The 20,718-nt window shown below is 36.0% G+C and overlaps 1 protein-coding gene across 1 annotated transcript; it reads left to right on the top strand.

Moving 5' to 3' along the window:
• Positions 1-2,028: 2,028 nt before the first annotated feature.
• Positions 2,029-16,468, top strand: LOC137404516 (baculoviral IAP repeat-containing protein 7-B-like). The gene is made up of 10 exons (XM_068090747.1): positions 2,029-2,167; positions 2,501-2,788; positions 3,230-3,322; positions 3,559-3,802; positions 6,233-6,369; positions 6,598-6,717; positions 14,449-14,523; positions 15,131-15,215; positions 15,300-15,405; positions 16,324-16,468. The coding sequence occupies exons 1-10, from the start codon at positions 2,032-2,034 to the stop codon at positions 16,450-16,452; spliced, it is 1,413 nt and encodes a 470-aa protein (XP_067946848.1). The 5' UTR covers positions 2,029-2,031; the 3' UTR covers positions 16,453-16,468.
• Positions 16,469-20,718: the final 4,250 nt, after the last annotated feature.

The raw sequence follows: 20,718 nt of genomic DNA on the forward strand, positions 1-20,718 counted from the left end.
TACATGAATTTTCTTTTGTCACCGCATTATAGGAGGTGACCATACGGTTTTCATTAACATGCGATAGACAACTAGAGCAAGGCGCATATGCAGTCAACAATCTACATATATTAGATAGCAAGGGAGGTAAAAGGATAAGGGAATGAACTGGGGTTAAGAAAAATCTTTGTGAGCATTAAGTGTGTTTCGCAAGCTTTAAGTTTCGTGTACTCTCCTAGCTAGTTTAATGTTTGAGGAAATGTATAAATAACTGTCTACCCAATGAACTGTTACAAATAATTTAGCCACTCAAACTAATCTTAACTAAACTGATAGCAATTTTATCTTCCCGAACATGTCAGCCTTTAATAATTAAACATTCTTAGATATTCATAAAGCAGAAAGAGCCGCCTTAATAGAATGCAAAAAGTGAATCCTTATTAACTAGACATGTCCATGAGGAAATCTTTAATCTTATTGTTTTTGGGATGACTAGAGTATAGTTGGCTTGATTCTTATTGCACAGGGAACTTTGAGGAAATTTTTTCAACCAAGTTATAATCGTACTTAACAAGCCAATGGAAAACCGATTTACCTTGTCTTCGTGGGTTGCATGTCATATATATCTGACAGTGATCAGTCAATTCTATCTAAATCACTTGAATACAATTTGTAGCTTCTATGATAATAATCTGTATTGCTTTGATTTTGACCTCAATTTGTCTGCTTTTTACACGTATCCACAATACACAGTTTTAAAAGCAGAATAACATATAAATGCATTAGTCTATGATACTATGTCTCAATAGCCATTTTTAATATCTCGCCAAATATGTTGTGAACCCGAAAGTAAAATAATTTTAAGCTTCCAACGCACCATTGAAAACTTCCTTGCAAGTGGGGCAAGTTGGGCCACAAAATGTGACATCATAAAAACTTTTTGAAGCTTTTAGTATCAGCGCAAAATGCTCCAGCAGGGAAATATCTATTATTTATCAATTATACCAAATACTAATTTTATCAAAGCCAACAGTCTTTTTCAAATTCCTAAAAATTGACATTTTTGCCCGAAGTACCCGCTCTCCCTATGGCACTAGTCATATCTTATTTTAATTTATAATCATATTTATATTTTAGTATAAATAGACACCTAAATAGTATCAGTAGAGCAGTACTCACTACAAATAGATGAGCGCAAAGAACTTGTTGATTTCAACATACCTCACGTGTGTTGAAATCAATAAACCTTAGAAAACAATTAAAACTTACATTCTTCGAAGTTGATTGAAAGGCTGATGAACAATGTTGCAGTCGTGTGACCTTGTAGCAACATTCCTAACATTCTCTTTATCTTTGCATGAGAAGTTGCCACTTTCCATGATATCTTGCTGTTGTCATTTTGAATCATCATCTGCTAAATTAGATATTATGTACAACAATCAGTACTTGGGTAGTATGTTTACATATGCCTAGTTTAGTGCTTGGCAGGTGGGCTGCGGGTAAAGCCTATGTAGTTGGCCTATGTTACGTAGATAGGCAGCGTAGTTAGGCAGCGATGCGATGAATAGTTGCTAAATCATTTGATAAGCGTAGTAACCAGGTCACCATCTTCTACGCGTGTAAAAGATGATAACACTTGGTTTTTTCCAACTGATTGGTGGGCAACACCGTCATGCATGAATGAATTTTGTATGCATAGCGCACGGCTGTGCCAATATAAGGAGCTAGCGGAATTGTTGGTCAGTATTAACTGTTTTCTGCTAGAGCTACTACTTGATAAGAGCTGCCAATAGCTGCTACCGACGGTAAGCCATACATTACTGATATTTGGTTGTCATTTCAGTCGAGATATTGTCTCAACAGCCGCATGTTTCATTTCATACAGTATTCATCTATATCTTATTACTTTTAGGGTTGCAAATAAGCATTGTTCTATTGAACTACAAGTCAGCAAGTCAGCATTCTCAGATTATGGTTGCTTAAAGTTACTAAAACTAATTTGTGTTGCGCCTATTTACCTCATTTGTACATTTGTCATGACTAATTATTTAGATGCCAGAGAGAAACTTTGACGCATTGGATGTAGACCGGCGCAGGCAAGCTGCTGAGTATGTGCCAGGATATGATTGGATACCTGGAAGGTTTGGTCCACCACCTGGTATCCCTAAAGATAGGAAAGAGCAGTTTGGTGAGTGTGCGCAGCCATATTTTTGCCAACGTTTTTGAATCTTGAAGTCTAAAACTGTAAGCGCCTAAATTATATTTTCTTAGTATTAATAGAATATATTAAAAACTCTCCTTCCCTGAGTACTAATGGATAACAAGCAATTGGATGTGAACTGCACTACAGGGAGTTTACTTTACTACCTTATAATTGGCTTTGAAATTTTTATGGTGTTTATTTTAAAAACCTTTTAAAGCACACTTTTAAAAACCCATTCGTTTTCCCAACAATAAAAAAATATTGCTGAGTAAACCTGTAAGCTGAACTGGCCATAAATTTTCTTCTCTCTTACTGTAGATCGCATGTCAGACAAGGAGTTTTTATATGCTTTCCTAAAGCTTAGTCAGGAAGAGAAAAAGTCTCTCATGGTCTCAGAGAGGGAAAGGCAGCGAACTTTTGCTGCTCACTGGCCAATAGAAACAATAGTCAAGGCTCATGACTGTGCTAAGGAGGGGTTTTACTACACTGGTGTAGCAGACAGAGTGCATTGCGCTTTCTGTGTTGGAATCGTCGGGAACTGGGAGAGAGGAGATGTGCCCAAGTATCAGCATAAAAACTTTTTTAACTACTGCAAGATGGTTCAAAGTAAGTTGCATGTGATAATATTGTATTTCTACTAATAACAACTTTGGATAATTTAATATAATGACCCCAGTTAGTCATCAAATTTATTTCTATTGCAGAAAGTTTCGAGAGCTTACTATTGGCGCAATTAACATAAATTTCAATGTACATGTAGCCTACGTAGTTCTTTGTAGTTTTCAAATGATTGCAAAGCAGTCAACCAACCAAATATGATACAATTAATAAGAACATAAATGTCCCTAAATTTTTAAGATCAATAGTGTAGATTTTGTCTTGTTAGTTTGTCTAATATTACTTGTAAATGTAGTCAAATGTGTAAATAATAGTAGGGGCTTCTAGCACAAGTATATAGCCGTTCCTTTTTGTTATCAAATCATTGCAGAGCAGCCTACCAACCAACGCTTTCAGACATAATATAGCATGTTGATTATCACGTTGTAGACAAGCCATGTCAGAATATCCCTATAAGTAACTGTGGACCTCCTAAAGACATCATGACAAATCAACTGAGTAGCTCTGTCAGGGATGATCGAAGTGAGTATTTGTTGACTACATACAGTATGAGAACTCATTAAATGTTTAATAAATTTCTAGTATAGGTCCACATTACTATGTCAACTTTTATAATTTGTTACATTAGGGTAGTTTGTGGTGTAATACTGTAGTACAGTTATCTATTTTACCAATACTGTAACAGTTACTTCTCGCTGATATGTGAGTCACACCATGACTTCAACACCATTCTTAGCCATTTATGAACTGTTATGTAGAACCAACTACTCTTGGTGACCTGAATATCAATTTGATCAGACCCAAGGATCCACCTATGGATGTCTACAGTATGAGAAAGGATACATTCCAAAGATACCCTAGCAGTAACCCAATGCCTGGAGACAAGCTTTGTGAAGCTGGCTTTCTGTATGAAGGTATTGGAGATAAAGAGAAGTGTTTTTATTGTGATGGAGCTCTTGAGATGTGGAGCTGGAGAGATGATCCGTGGGCAGAACATGCAAAGTATGTGTACAAAACTGAATTAACTGCTTAATTAAAGATGTGGTTGCGTCAAATTTGAGTTGATCTTAAAAGAAAGCATTTTTTTCTCTATCAGTTGATATGTTGTTTGTTGTGTTAGGCGATCTCATTGCCAAGATATTTGAAGATTAAAATCGAAAAAATCTGATCGCCGTAAAAACGCTCAGGCCAAAAGAACATGCTCAGACTTGCCCAAAATGATGTCACGCGGCATTTATCTGTCAATATATCTCGTATTCACATCGGCTATTTGTGATAAAAGTCTAGTCCTACGCGGCTCTATTGGCATATATCTTATTTTGTATTTGCTCATGTTCGCTAAAATAAAATTTTAAATCCAGCTACAGATGCATTAGTATGAATGTTTCAAAGGCCTCAAATAACGAAAATTGAAAATTTGTCTTACTCACCTTTTCCAAATGCTGTGTAAACATTTGAGTACCAACTACCAATTCTAACGGTCTACGGTAATTCTGTCAAGCAAACTATGTAGTATAAGATCTTTGTATCAGCACAGTTCCGTCGCTACCCACACTAACGATATACAGCCTCTCAAAAGCCCCCCCCACATTATGTCCATCGCCTATCCTTGGGGCGGGGCTGTACATCATCGCCCACACCGAAAACTAGTTGCTTACTACCGTAAGTAAAATAAGCGGCTGCGTCTTTGAAAAGAATGTACATAGGGATAGAGAAGTCTGGGATGAGGAGTCTGCTGCAAACTGGATTTGAACTCACATTCTCCAGTTCTGCGGACATCCATACACCGTATCCAATTCACTACAATATTCTGCAAATCATGTTTTGCATTATCTTCAACAATATAATTTTATTGTATAATTTTTGCAAGCAAAAAGATTTTCATCTCGGCATAAAGCTTTTATTAAAAATATTCATCTAGTCGTGGCCACTCACATAGTTTTAGCTGATACAATAAGACAAATTCATCTACTGCAACAAACTCAAACAAAACATCATGGTTTATGCAGCACGCATTCAAGTCTCTCTTTCCCCTTTATGGCAGTTTCCACACTGGCAAAGCTGCTACGGCTGGTGGGACGACATAAACATCCTGTAATCGGTAAAACAAATGCAATAAATATATGTCATTCATAGATATGTCATTCTAAAGCGTATCTACTGAAAGCTTTCAAATTGAGAGTTTGATAGATTGCGAGTGTAATTTTAAAAACGAATAAATGTTTAACAAAGGCACAAGTACGCCAAGCCAACGATTTGAAGCTTTGGTTCTGGAAGTTAAAGATTTGCATTGATCAATCGATTTTCTTCACTTTCTATAAGTGAACAGTGAACATCTAAAGTCAAATCATAAATCTAATTTACCAGATAAAACTGCCACAGAAAATTTGAAGCAAATGTAGCTAGGTGAACTGATAAAAAAACATAAAAACGATGATTAGTGATAGCAAAAGTTATAATTTTATTAATTAGTACATGTATTAATGAGTACTAAAATACTACCTTTAGTATATTCATCAATCTAAGCCATTGTATTGCTAGATGCTAAAGATTAAAAAGAAGCACAGAGCTTCTTTGTACTTATGTACTTTGTACATATATACAAAGTACATAAGTACAAAATACATAATGTACATATGTACATTATGTACTTTGTACTTATGTACTTTGTACATATGTACTTCTGTGCTTATAAATAAGCACAGAAGTACATATGTATCTTGCACGCGCAGGAAATTACATTTTAGCCTCAAACAGGGAAATATAATCTGAATGTAAACTCAACAGGAAACTCTATAGGAGACTCAAAGTAAAAGATAAATTTACCTCCAATCTCCGATCTTCCTCCGTAGAACTTTAACTACCTGATGCCAAAAAAACTCGGAGTCACCGTCGCAGCAGTTTTTACAATTATGTTGTTCGCCAATAAAACGTGTCGATCGAGTAATTCATTAAAGTAACGATGTTAATTAGTTTAGTAAATATTGATGTCCATGCGAATTAATAATAGAGTAAAATCCCTGAAATTGAGATCACAGACAACGCGTTTTACGAGTGATATTATTTATTACGGCCTATATAAAAAGTTTGCGCTGATGATTGGCTAAGGAAGCGACCTCATATTTATCGCTTGTGGTTTCTTTTCAGATGTATTGCTTGTGACATCACGAAAGAAGCACCCGCTGGAACGTGAGCTTTTTAAAAGAGGGCCTCATTCAAACGCATATTTCTCTGGACAGGGTTGGTCTACAAAGACAAAAATGGCATCAAATTGTAGCTGATGTTTTAGCCTTTTATGAGTCTTAATTTCATTAAATTGAATTTTTTGACGCAACCACCTCTTTAAGACATACTATTACAACTTTAAAAAACTCACTTTGTGTGAAGTAAGTTGTATTGCAGGATTTAGTAGCACTTATGTTCGTCTTTAAGGTGGTACCCAGGCTGTACTTTTGTTCAACAAACAAAGGGATTGGCTTTTATCAAAACTGCTTGGCAACAGATGACTCCTTATGATATCGCTACTGCAGAAACTCTACTTTACAACAAGGGAGATGTTTCTTTCCTTGGTGAGTTGTGTATTTGTTTATTTCAACTTCTTGTCCTTCTTCAACATTCATAGATCTATTCATAGATCTGGTAGCAGTCGGTTATATCATTCTTATCAGTTTTATTAACTTAACAAAACTAGGTTTTACTGTAAAACTTTTATTTAAATACCTCGTCAAATTTGTATTGTAAATTCCACTAGTGTTTACAGACCTGGATATTAATTAACCATGTTTGTACTGCTACAGAGGAAGAGATGGAAACAAGTGAAGAGCCAGTGTCTATAGAAGATCTTAATGGATACAAATACTGTCTATCACTTGAGTATCCAGCTGAGATCATAGTCCAGGCTTATGAAGTTAATGATGGTAAGTTACATAGACATTAATATTGTTGTATATTGTTAGAGTTATCATATCTTTATTAATTAGTAATTGATAATCAGTCTGGATAAGAGTTGTCTACCCTTCTTCCCATGATGCTACAAGACCTTCCCATGATGCACCCTAAATATCACTTTCTGAGGATCTGAGAAAATGCTACGATGCTAAATAAATTACGACTGTAACTTTAACCGTTAACTATAGAAGTCATCTACATAGTTTAGGGCTGGCCAGCCATTAGGTTTCATCATCAACTAACCAGACAACATTTAGGTAATTATCATAACTTATAACATGGTGGCAGCAAGATACATCAAGATTTGCTGATTGATGAGAACCCAGCCAAGTAATATTTTCTGTGTTGCCTGCTGAATATCAGCTGATTAGGCCTGCTTCTTACTTGTTTTCCAATTTCTGTGTACTGCTTGTGTGTTGCTATGGATGGTTTAGTATCAACCTCACCTGCTGAGCTGTGCATGGATGGAAATTTGGCGGAAAACTGGAGGAAGTGGAGGAGGAATTTTCAAAATTATTTGGATGCAATAAACCTCATTGCTGGGCCTGCGGATGAAAATGGGGCTTGGCCACCGGCAAATAATGCAATATGGAGGAGACAAATAGCTATACTACGACATTGCATTGGCGAAGATGCTGTGGAAATATTAGATCAATTTGAATTTGACGAGGAGGCAGATCCACCTGAAGTTAGGACTCGCCTCCCTGATGTCTTGGCAAAATTTGAAGGTTACTTCAACCCGAGGAGAAACCTACTGTATGAATGGTATGTTTTTATGTCTTTGACTCAAACCGAAGGTGAACCTATTGAAATGTTTGTTAAAAGGCTAAAAACTCAAGCTAATAAATGTGAATTTGCTGAGCAACGAGACATGATGATATTAGTACGCTGTGTGTTTGGAATAAAAGATCAGAGGCTAAAGGAAAAATTGTTGCAAACTAGAGACGTAAACCTGAACAATGCCATTGATATGATCCGAGCATCAGAAGTCACAAAAAATCAATTAGCTGAAATGGCTAGTGAAAAAGTAGTGGCAGTTGTAAACAGAAGCAACGGAACAAGTAAAGGACCTCCAATACCAGCGCCTAGGAAAATTATTGACTGCAAATTTTGTGGTTATGACCACTTTAAAGGGAAATGTCCTGCCTATGGAGAGACATGCAATAAATGTGGCTTGAAAAATCATTTTAGAAGAAAGTGTACTGGTACCAAGAAAGAAGTAAATTCAGTCACGGTAAAAAGATCGGATATTGGGGTTGGTGACCTATTCATTGGAATGATAGCCAACGATAGAGACTCGGAAAAAGGATGGTATAAATCATACAAACTGTCACATGATTCTGTTTCAAAACAAATCACTTTTAAAATAGATACTGGTGCACAGGCAAATGTTTTACCATTGAAGTATACCAAAGATCTGAAGGCTATCATACAAAAAAGCACTGCAAGACTTATAACATATTCCAATGATGTCCTACCAAATGCTGGCAAAACCACGCTAAAGCTAAATACTGACAAAACAGAAGATGAACTCGTATTTGAGCTCGTTGACCATGAAGTTGTATCAACATTAGGCCTTCAAGCATGTGGGGAACTGAATATAGTCAAGAGAATTGACAGTGTTAACAATTGAGCCATTTTAGAGGAGTATGCAGATTGTTTTCAGGGAATGGGCTGTCTCGAAAAAGAACATACTATTAGAGTAAATTCTGAAGTGAAACCAGTCATCAACAGAGCAAGACGCATACCTTTGAGTATGGTAGACAAAGTGAAAGCTGAGCTAGACAAAATGGAATCCAATGACATAATTGCCAAAGTTGACCAACCAACACCATGGGTAAACAGTATGGTGGTGGTAGAGAAACGAGATGGCAGTGTCAGAATATGTCTAGATCCAAAAGAATTAAATAAAGCGATTCTTCGTGAGCATCATCATATTCCAACGCTAGAAGACATATCATTCAAGTTCACAGAAAAATCTGTTTTTACCATTGTAGACATGAAAGCAGGATACTGGCATGTTCCACTCGATCGCCAATCACAGCTACTTACAACTTTCAATACACCATTTGGCAGGTACTGCTACAAGCGTCTACCCTTTGGGATTAACTCTAGTGCAGAGGTATTTGAAAAGAGAGTCGAAGAAGTATTTGGTGACCTTGATGTTTGCATCTATTTTGATGACTTGATTATTGCTGGTACAGACCAAGAAGATCATGAAAGAAAACTCGGAAGATTGCTACAACGGGCAAGAGAGAACAACATTAAATTTAACAAGGACAAAATTCAACATAATCAGTCGGAAGTAAACTATTTAGGCCACATTGTGTCCAAGCATGGGCTAAAACCTGATCTAGAAAAGGTCAGAGCAATCAAGCAGATGCCAAACCCAGTAGACCGACAAGGAATTCAAAGGCTCATGGGATCACTTAATTTTCTGAGAGGATATATTCCAAATATATCAAAGGAAACTCAACCAATTAGAGACCTACTAAAGAAAGATACTCCATGGGTATGGGACAATCAACAAGAAGAGGCTATGACTAAGATAAAAGCTGTTCTAACTAATGAACCAGTTCTGAAGTATTTTGACACAGAGATGGACATTGTTTTGCAAGTGGATGCTTCTCAGGGTGGTCTGGGAGCAGTTTTGCTTCAAGCAAATCAACCAGTAGCTTATGCCTCACGGGCTCTAACTAAGACTGAAGAGGGCTATCCACAAATTGATAAAGAATTACTGGCTATAGTATACGGTTGTGAAAAATTTAACACTTATACTTATGGACGTGGAATTGATGTTCAGACAGATCATCAACCTCTGGTCTCCATTGTTCAGAAACCACTTTGCAAAGCATCACCTAGACTACAGAGACTCCTTGTAAGATTACAAAGATACAGAGTTGAAAAGATCCACTACGTGCCTGGCAAAAATCTATATTTAGCTGACACTCTGTCACGGGCATATCTCGAGGGCATCAGCGATAACATTGAAGATGATGTTGTCATGATTCACTCACTTCAGTTAGAAGAGTTCGCCAAAGAAGAAATAAAGATGCATTATGCCATGGATGATACCATGAAACTCCTAACATCGGCAATTCTAAGCTGTTGGTGTTGGGCTGTAAAAAAACAGGTTCCAATTGAGTTACAGCCATATTGGGGTGTACGTGATGAGTTATATCTCAGTGATGGATTGATTTACAGAGGTGAGTGTCTAGTGATCCCTAAGTCTCAGCAACGCCCATACCTCACGAAGCTTCACTCAGGACACTTGGGAATGGATAAATGCATCGAGAGAGCGAAACAAAGCATGTACTGGCCTGGCATGAATCAACAGATTAAACAACTTGTAGCTGAGTGTCCTATATGCCTGAGATTTTCTAATAGACAACAGAAAATGTCGTTGCTACCACATGAAGTACCTAAGTTACCATGGAATAAAGTTGGAATGGACATACTAGAGTTTAAAAACAACAGCTACTTACTAGTGGTGGACTTTTATTCTCATTATCCAGAACTTAGGATCATCAAAGGGAAGACTGCCAAAGATATCACACTAGCGTTAAAAAGTATATTTGCTGTTCATGGGGTACCTATTGATGTAGTTGCAGACAACATGCCTTTTGGTAGTATGGCTCTACGTCAGTTTGCATTCGAATGGGGCTTTAACATTACAACTTCTAGTCCACGTTATCCCAAATCCAATGGTATGGCCGAAAGATACGTTCAAACAGTTAAGCAGTTCTTGAAAAAGGCAGCTGCTGATGAATCTAAGTCGGACATTTATCAATCATTGTTAGCCTACCGACAAACTCCAGTCCAAGGTCTACCTTTCAGTCCATCTGAAATGCTCTTTAACAGATGTATTCGCGGTCCATTGCCTTACACTGGAAGGACCTTAGAACCATTGATTCCTGATGCATATCCCTTGCTATCAGAGAGACAAAGAAGTCAAAAGTTAAGCAGTGATAGACAGGCTAGAGACTTGTCTCCTTTACATAAAGGAGAAGAGGTGACGAATGACGAACGACGAATGACGATCAGAACAGATGACGAAAATGAATGGAGCAGAGGACAAGTGTTAAGTAAAACACCACATCCACGGTCTTATATGGTAGACACTGGCACATCACACCTTCGTAGAACTAGAACCCATATCAAGCCAGTCCAAAGTATACCCGATGAAACAGATGAAATGACAACCATGAATGAACGAGCTATTCCTGATGAATCACAAGACTTAGCTCCCTGTAGCACACCGAAGAAGCAAGACACTCCAAAGTCAACGCCATGAACAAGTGCATGTAGCAATCGTGGCAAGCTTCCTTCAAAGTACGACTCCTACAAAATATATTAGCAGCTGTCCCAGCTGCTACTTTAACTGTATATACGTTTTTTGTATTAATTGTTAATCGTTTAAAGACTTTATGTTTCGGATCTAAACTTCCGTGGAAAGGAAGGATGTTGTATATTGTTAGAGTTATCATATCTTTATTAATTAGTAATTGATAATCAGTCTGGATAAGAGTTGTCTACCCTTCTTCCCATGATGCTACAAGACCTTCCCATGATGCAGCCAAGAATAGCACTTCCTGAGGATCTGATGAAATGCTAGAACGCTAAATAAATTACGACTGTAACTTTAATCTTTAACGATTGACATCATCTAGATAGTTTAGGGCTAGCCAGCCATTAGGTTTCATCATCAACTAACCAGACAACATTTAGGTAATTATCACAACTTATAACAAATATTGTATACAAAAACGTATGCTGATAGCTTTGTTAAAAATCAGTTTTGTTTTATCTCCCTGGCCAATGTCAACTAGTCAAAACCCATAGGTAGTGTCGTTTTTCTTTAAAAGCAGCAGCAATTTTGGAGTTGCCATCTCTGCAAACAGAGGGTCGGGGATCGGATAACTTTCCTTAGCTTGCTAACCGAAATTCACTTCAAAAAGAAAACTATTCCGGGCTACCGCAAAGTTTATAGAGTTCATACCGTATTCTACCAATTTCTGGTTGTACGTTGTTTTCTCATGTGACCAGGTTATTTCTCACCATTTTAGATTTTTTTTAGGAATTTGCGTCCATTTTTTTTCATAACATACAGTGAAACTTGGATAACTCGCCCTCGGATAACTTGAAAACACGGTTAACTCAACGTATTTGTTTGGCCTGTTCCCACGCAATGATAAATGGCTTTAGATAAATCGACCGAAACTCCGTTAACTCGAACAGTTTTTTGCCAAACGGCTACCGAGACGGTTGTTACTATCGCTTTAGAATATCACTTTATTCCAAGCCATAGAGATAAACATCGACTTTTAGTAGTTCTTAGGCCTCGTTATTACCAACATCGACAAAATATTTTCATTAACGACTTTTCTAAAGGTTTGCAAAAATCAAATTTTACCAAACATCCGCTTAGCGATAACTCTCCGAAAGCGAGAAAAGCGAGGTAAAATTTGGATAAATTTAAAGTAAAATCGGCAAAATTGATAATGGGTTTTTAATAGTAAAGCAGTTTTATAATAACTGACTTACTGCAAAATTGATCTCGGTTAAAACGCTCGGTAGAAAAATACATATGTATTTTTTCTGAGCGTTTTAATCGTGATCAAGTTTTGCCAATTTTAATCTGAGAACGTCCTGGCAGTCACATCACCTAAAACAGCAAACAAATCTCAAGTGATAGAAAAATATCTATACTTTCTGATTAAAAATATTTAAAACTTCACACGAGAGACCCTTTAACTTGCAACAAGCAATCTATGCTTTTGATTGATATATAGTTTGTATATGTACATGTATCTACTGATAAATACGTGCACTTATGACTGTCCTGATAACTTGAACGCTCTAATAACTCGAAGACTTTTGCTTGGTCCCTTGAAGTTTGAGTTATCTGAGTTTCACTGTATATAGATTTATATCTAAAGTGCAAAGTACAAAGATTGGCTTATCAGCTATGGTACCACCCACTTCGCAGTAAACACTTTGTGATCATTGTCACTTGGCTCGCCTAAGCTTTCAGGCATACGTATTACCTGAAATACTTTGTAAGTTGCAAAGAGTTGTTGATCGAGGAATTCTTTTGTTACCAAAGGTAAGTATTACAACGTAAAGCACTCACTTTCTCACTATTTGTGGAAGCTAAAAGTATTTGCTGAAACTTAAAGTTTCATCTGTCTGCAAATCCATTAATGGGATTTGACAAATCCATTAATGGGATTTGGCAAATCCATTAATGGGATTTAGCAAATCCATTAATGCCAAATTTAGCAACGCACATGTTAAACATTGTTTACGAGACAATTACTTCATATAGTATACTGTATACTTCCCAGTATACTGGTTTCCCTAAAAATATACAATCTTTTTTCAAGCCAGTCGTTCATTACCTCATCTCATAGCACACAGTGCCAACAATGGTTTTTACTGTAACCATTCTTCATTCTAGGTCAAGCTAGCAAAACTACTAGTGTTGCAAAATCTTCTGCAATTACTACAACATGATAAGTGTTTACTCACTCTTGAGCCATCCATGTACTTTTATGAAAAAAAAATGTTACCTTATTTATCAAACTATTTCTGAAGTCTTCTATTTAAAGATTGACTTGCAACAAAATTTACATTAGAGTTATTTGGTACCAAAAAGTCCACCATGTCTTACTCTGCTGTGTTGTATGTACAAAATATGTGGAACTGTGATTACAAGCTCTTAAAAGCTCAAAAACAAACAGTTAATCGCAGCCATCACGAAAACGCTGTAGTTTGGAATCCCTTGTGTTTGGAGATATCGCTGGCGTGTGCCTAAACGCACTTGAGTGATTCACCAGCAAACGATATAATGGGCAAGCTCACAAACTGCCATTAAAATTTCGTAGCATCAGTTTCTTCGGAGTTGTTAATAAATTTAGGTGAGTCAATATGGCGCCTTCTAGACAGCGACGTAAACAACTTCCGCTTTTGTTATCTCACTTTTACGGATTGTACGCTACAAGAAGACATAAGAAAAAACGATTCTTGTATTTTTAACAAAAATACTTTACAATTTTATATATAGGCCTATTTATATGTATTAAATATTTACCATTCTCAAGATGGTCAACCTGCCTAATCTACTAGCATAACCCACTAGCTTTATCACTCACTGTAATTGCCAAGACCACCTGCACTGTTTTGAGGTCAGATGCCAATATAGCCTGAGCCTAAAAAATCCCATAATGCAACAAACATGTGCACAATGGATATGATGCTACTGTAAGTTAGATTTCTAAATGTTTTTAAAACCATACAAACTTTTACAGTTTTAGCCCAAAAAAGTGTTCAACATATTTTTTCATATCGAGTGACATTTGCTGTGTGTTGCTGAACTTTTTTACCAGCATTTTACCAATTATCATTGGATTATGAGCATTTTTACATATATATATTTTAGAAAAGTTTCTTGGTTGGTTGATTTGCCCAGGGATACTGACACACATTGACAAGGACGGTCATTACAAATAAAATTTCATTTTCTCTGTAGTTTTTTTGTGGATTTCATAAGCAGTTGTTCACTAGAGTTGTTCATAAAAAGTGTAAAGGCAGGTTAACAAGCAATAGACAGTATTACATAGTTTAAAATACATGTAGTTTATATTTACTTGTTATGTGTCACTCAATGAGGTAAGGAACTCACTCTATTGTGGTTGTAGATGTTGAGTTTGACGAACCAAGTAAGCTGGTGGAGATAGTACAAGAGCTAAATGAGGGCAACTCCATACCTTTAGGTAAGTGTAGAGAGTTCATTAGATGACATTTGATATGTTTAGAGGTCATTGTATGTTATTAGAGGTCATTTGACATTAAAGCCTGGTTTCTATATGACAGCGCAATGATCATGCGCGGCCCAGTGATCGTGCGCAATGCATTTCTTGAGTTGCGATGCAGTGTTTCCATATCGCGCATAGGCGCCATGCTTGCATTGGACAGGGTGGGTAATTTTCTTACTTTTTCGTACGAGATACCGATTTCTTCGGAAAAACCAGCCCTCCGTTGCGATACTACGCTGTCATATGAAAACCAGGCTTACTCTTTCATACGGGAGACCGATTTCTTCAGAAAACAGCCCTCCGTTTGAATCGTGGGATAGGTTGAAAAGGTCGAGCGGTGTATTGTGGGATACATCATCGCGCGCACCTGTCGCAAGGATCCATTCTGTTTGATCCTTGCGATCAGCGTACGCACGTCGCGCGTTCGTCGCGCGTTGACGTTTCCATATCACAGCCGGCCTACGCACGACGTAGTGCGCCTTGTTGCGTGCCTTGCGCTGTCATATGGAAACCAGGCTTAACTGTTCTACCAATCGACTCGCTAAAGAACTTTTAATGATTACAGACATTTATAAGAAGGAAGTAGCAAGGAGAAAGGATGACAAATCAGTCACAAATGATCTTACCGATTCAACCACTCAACCAGGAAGGTGGGTAATTCATTGGGTTTTTATCAGATAATTCTCACTAATAACATTGTCTCCCCTGTATAACACAACCTTACATTCTTATAGGAGAATAAACGTGGTTGAGCTGATCACGAACCCTAATGATCCATCTGAGCAGGAAGCTAAGTACCTGGTTGATGCTCTCAGATGTAAAAAGTGCAGGAAGAACATAGTGAGTTTTCCTTATTGTTCTATCATTAGCCATATGTTTATTGCTAGGTGAATGCCCGTCGTTGATGGAGTAATAAAAGGTCTTTAGATAGAAAAAATTTTTTATTTAACATATACAATATTTAATATTCTAACTTTTAAACTTCATATCATGAGAAAAGTGTTTTTGTGCGGTTCAAATGAATTGAAAAAAAACTGTAAAGGTTTTGAAACTTTTTCAAACAACTGTAATTTTTAAATTTTATATTATGAAAGAAGAGTTTTGGTGAAATAAATTAGGAGAAAAAAATAAAACTGTAAAGGTGTTTAAATGTAAATGTGAAATTATTAGCAAGTAATGACTAAACATAGTCTGTTTTGCTACGATTACAATGAAAATTATTTGGTATACGATTATAGTTTGTTTCAGTGTTGGCATCATAAAACAAAAATATCGTATAGAGTGGTATAGAAACCCATAGTAATTATCCAATGCAATCACTATTTTAAGGAAGTGTAAAAACAGCGTAGCTTGGTGGCTAAATGCACATTCAAAACTTGCGGTTGCAATCTTTGAGTTCAAATCCAGCAAGATGCGAGCTTTTCATTCCAAGATTTTAATAACTATAGCTGGACACACAGACACACAAACACTGAGACGTATATATATACATTAGGGCTTCAATAAGTCAATAGTTTACATTTCCCATTGATTTCATTATTGACCAGTTTGATTTACTGATTTCATTGTTGATAACAGTACATGTAATATTCTCTGATTGTTGGTCATTGCACATGTACTATCCTCTGGCTAATATACTTTTAGTCGATTCTGGACTAATGTTGGTCTAATGTTGAATGTTGGTCATTGCACATGTACCCGCCTCTGGCTAATGTACTTGTAATCTATTCTGGTTTAATGGATGTTTGTTTGTTGTAGTCCGGAGCAGTTGTCCTTCCTTGCGGATGTTACTGCCTCTGTCAGGACTGCAGCAAAGGAAATCTCCCTGCAAAATGCCCAGCATGTGCAAGCTCTGTGAAGGGTGCCTGCAGGACCTTCCTTGCCTAATTCTATGAACTCATCAATAGCTCGTATAAATGTTCTCAATGCTTCAGTTAAAGTAGCACGTTGTGTGTTGGAGTTGTATTCTCAGTGTCTCCTGCATCGTCCTTACTATTCAAACTGGTTGTTTATCATTATTACTGATTAGTATTATTATTACTGGTTATTATTATGACTGGTTATTATTATTATTACTGGTTATTATTATTACTGGTTATTATTATTACTGGTTGTTATTATTACTGGTTATTATTATTACTGGTTATTATTATTACTGGTTACTATTATTACTGGTTATTATTACTGGTTATTATTATTACTGGTTACTATTATTACTGGTTATTATTACTGGTTATTATTATTACTGGTTATTATTATTACTGGTTATTATTATTACTGGTTATTATTACTGGTTATTATTATTACTGGTTATTATTATTACTGGTTATTATTATTACTGGTTATTATTACTGGTTATTATTATTACTGGTTACTATTATTACTGGTTATTATTACTGGTTATTATTATTACTGGTTACTATTATTACTGGTTATTATTACTGGTTATTATTATTACTGGTTATTATTATTACTGGTTATTATTATTACTGGTTATTATTATTACTGGTTGTTATTATTACTGGTTATTATTATTACTGGTTGTTATTATTACTGGTTATTATTATTACTGGTTACTATTATTACCGGTTATTATTATTACTGGTTATTATTATTACTGGTTATTATTATTATTCTTACTGATTATTATTATTATTATTACTGGTTATTATTATTACTGGTTATTATTATCACTGGTTATTATTACTGGTTATTATTATTACTGGTTATTATTATTACTGGTTATTATTATTACTGGTTATTATTATTACTGGTTATTATTACTGGTTATTATTATTACTGGTTACTATTATTACCGGTTATTATTATTACTGGTTATTATTATTACTGGTTATTATTATTATTCTTACTGATTATTATTATTACTGGTTATTATTATTACTGGTTATTATTATCACTGGTTATTATTATTACTGGTTATTATTATTACTGGTTATTATATGACTGAGAAAAGGGCAAAATTATGTTGTACAATAATCGCTGATAATCATTCTTTGTGCACCCCTTTATGCGCATCCCTTTATGCGCACCCCTTTTTGCATCAAAATGTGCAATGCCCAGCATGTCAAAATTCTATAGATGATGCCTAGAGGATCTCTCTTGCCCAATTCCTTTAACTCATCAGAAGCTCATATAAGTACTGATGAACACAGTGACTTATTGATAGCTCTAATGTGCTCAGTTGTAGTCCAAAGTATTTGCGTTTGTTGATATTACATACCTGTATGGTATGGTATATTCTCGCCTCCCGACAACTCACCGAACCCATCTCATCGCAGGGCCACGTTGACGTCGTGAGATGGATTATATCGTCAGTCACCATCTCAGTTTCATGCTTGATTTATTTTATAACTAGTTTTATTGGTCAACACCGTGTTAAAGATCAGGAGAAATTTGTTTTCATAATTTGACGATAACTAAGAATCCTGCTGAATGTCTCACGAACTTGACGAAGTGTTTTTCACATATTTTATCTTCGAAAAAAATTTGAGAAATATTCTTGTTCTTGTTTTCAGCTGCACAGACTCACACACGTTTATATTATAACAGTTCTTGTCAATAAATATCTAAAATATCTATTTTAATATTATTTTATTGCATTGTTTAGATACTGAAATAAAATTACCTCAAAATACACCACAATACCTTTCGTTATCTGCTTCTATACTATGTATATGGTGGCATAGTCACAACATTAGCTTTTTCATTAGCATATTTAAAACAAATGGCAGTACAGTGGCACTGCATAACAGTATATCCTACAGTTTAACCAATTTTAGTAACACTGCTGTAACCAATCATGGTGAAGATATACTGCTGTAACCAATCATAGTGAAGTTATATATGTTGAATCAAGAGTGAAGCTTGCTTGAAGGATTCAGCTTATTTCCTGTTGAGAGATTGCTCTCCCCTTCAGCACTGATATGAGCCTCTGTGTGCGGCAAATGCTTTCTCATGCTTTCAAATCTATTACTCCCAGCAGCGTACCGTTCTGGTTTAACATTAAAGATCTTAAGCTAAAGAATACACTTCCCGTTACTTTGTTAAGATGTGGTTTACTAAGAAAAATTGTTGTAAATCTATCAGAACTAAATTTTGTCAAAAATCTGCAGTATTGATCTCTCCAGCATTCAATAATGCTGCAGAGATCAATTGAGCATTCCAGCAGAAGATGAAAGCATGGTAGTTCCTGTATTGACCAAGTACCTCTGCTTTAGAGGAAAGGCAGAGCTGGAACATCGAAAAAGGAACATCAGCTGCCACAGAAAACATGAGTGATTAACTCCAGTGCCCCAAAAGGGTCACAACTCAAAAGGGATCACTCTGACGACAGCTGCGTCTCCTTACCAAGAAGCAAACACTAGTTTGTTCACAGATCAAGCGCCCTGTACTACTAGGCAACGTTCTAGAGAGTGACAATGCGACACTCATCCAGCCACACGTATGAAGACAGTAGATAGACATACACAAATTTGTAGGGCAAATAACAAACCGATATTGAATACTAACAGCCAGGCTGCCAACGCTTTCAGTACAAAAATAGCAAAAACTAATCATAGACAGCCCAGCAAGGTCATTAGGTCAGTAAGGTTATCTAAAACTGAACACTACTCAATGAGAAAAATAATTCTTGTCATGTATCAATCAATGTTATTAGCTAGCTGTATTACGTTCTGGAATTTCCATTACACAATGTAAACTAGAAAAGGTTAAAAATACTAGTTTGTGATTTAGAGTTTGGAGTTAAAGGTTGACTTGCAACAAAGTTCACATTACAGCTATTTGGTATCAAAAGGTTCACCATGTCTTACTCTGCCGTGTTGTAGGTGCAAAATATGGAGAAATCTGATTACAAGGTCTTAAAAGCTCAAGTTAATCGTACCCATCACGAAAACGCCATAGCTTGGAATCTCTTTACAGCGACGACGTACTCAAACATTATGGTTATTGGTTTGACACGTGATTTTATTGCGTGAAATTAAAGGCCAATAAAAGGTTCAATATAAAACGTCTCATAGCACTGATTTATGACAAACACTTCGGGTTCTACCAGTAAACCCGTATCAAGTATAGATGCTCACTACTTTACAGTTTCGTTTCAGTCTGGTCTAATCATCTAGTTGTAACCTGATCATGCGATCCATATTTCCTGCCAAATCGCGCGAACAATTTCTGCATCATTTTTACTATCACAGGAGACCAACAGGCTCGTCATGTTTATCAGAGGATAATAAGCACTCCTTCGAGCTAAGGTTCAAAAGTTATACAATTTTTTGCGGTAGGTTTTGATATATCAGTGCTAAAAGTGACAGCATTACAATGATGATGAAATAGACGAGTGAGGACAATAGACATGGTTTGATTGAACACGTGAAGTGTATTTGTGAAGATATTTCGACGAATGAGGTTGTATCAGTTTTTGTGATTGCTGCAATTAACTGTTCATTTTTAAGCTTTTAAGAGCTTGTAATCACATTTCCACATAGTTTGCACATACAACATAGCAGAGTAAGACATAGTGAATCTTTTGATATCAAGTAACTGTAATATAAATTTTGTTGCATGAATTCTGCATTAAAAACGTGCTAGTGGTTAAAACAATTTTAATTTTAACTTTTTAATTTCATCACGATCTGATTAAGGCTAATGGTAGCTGCAAGCTACTTATCATTTCCTAGAATATGTCTATTAAAAGTACAGGCAGCTTTGATGCAATCCAGCTGTGAGTAGCTATCTATATTCCAGAAGGCACATCATCAGGCCGAGAGGCAAAGGTTGAAGGTTTTTTAAACAGTTTACCAAATAAACACAACTAAATGACTCTCTCAGCCTTAGTAATGTGTAAACAGTCAGCTGAGCTCAGGCTATAGAGTTATCATGCTGCCAAAAGTTGATACGACTTAAACAGTGTTTTAACAAGTAGTGATCTACTTACAACAAAATGAAGTGGTCATATCTCTGCTAGCTACACTATATATTCATATATTTGCAGGTTACAAATGTATATCAATATATCAATAAGCTATACATGTAAAGTAATAGATCTACAGACTGTGCACATTTATAGATGACGTACATGCATATTTATAGATGGTCTACTTGTAGATTTATATATGCTGTATGTGTATATTT

Source organism: Watersipora subatra, chromosome 9 (assembly GCF_963576615.1).
Source record: "Watersipora subatra chromosome 9, tzWatSuba1.1, whole genome shotgun sequence".
Lineage (NCBI taxonomy): Eukaryota > Metazoa > Bryozoa > Gymnolaemata > Cheilostomatida > Watersiporidae > Watersipora > Watersipora subatra.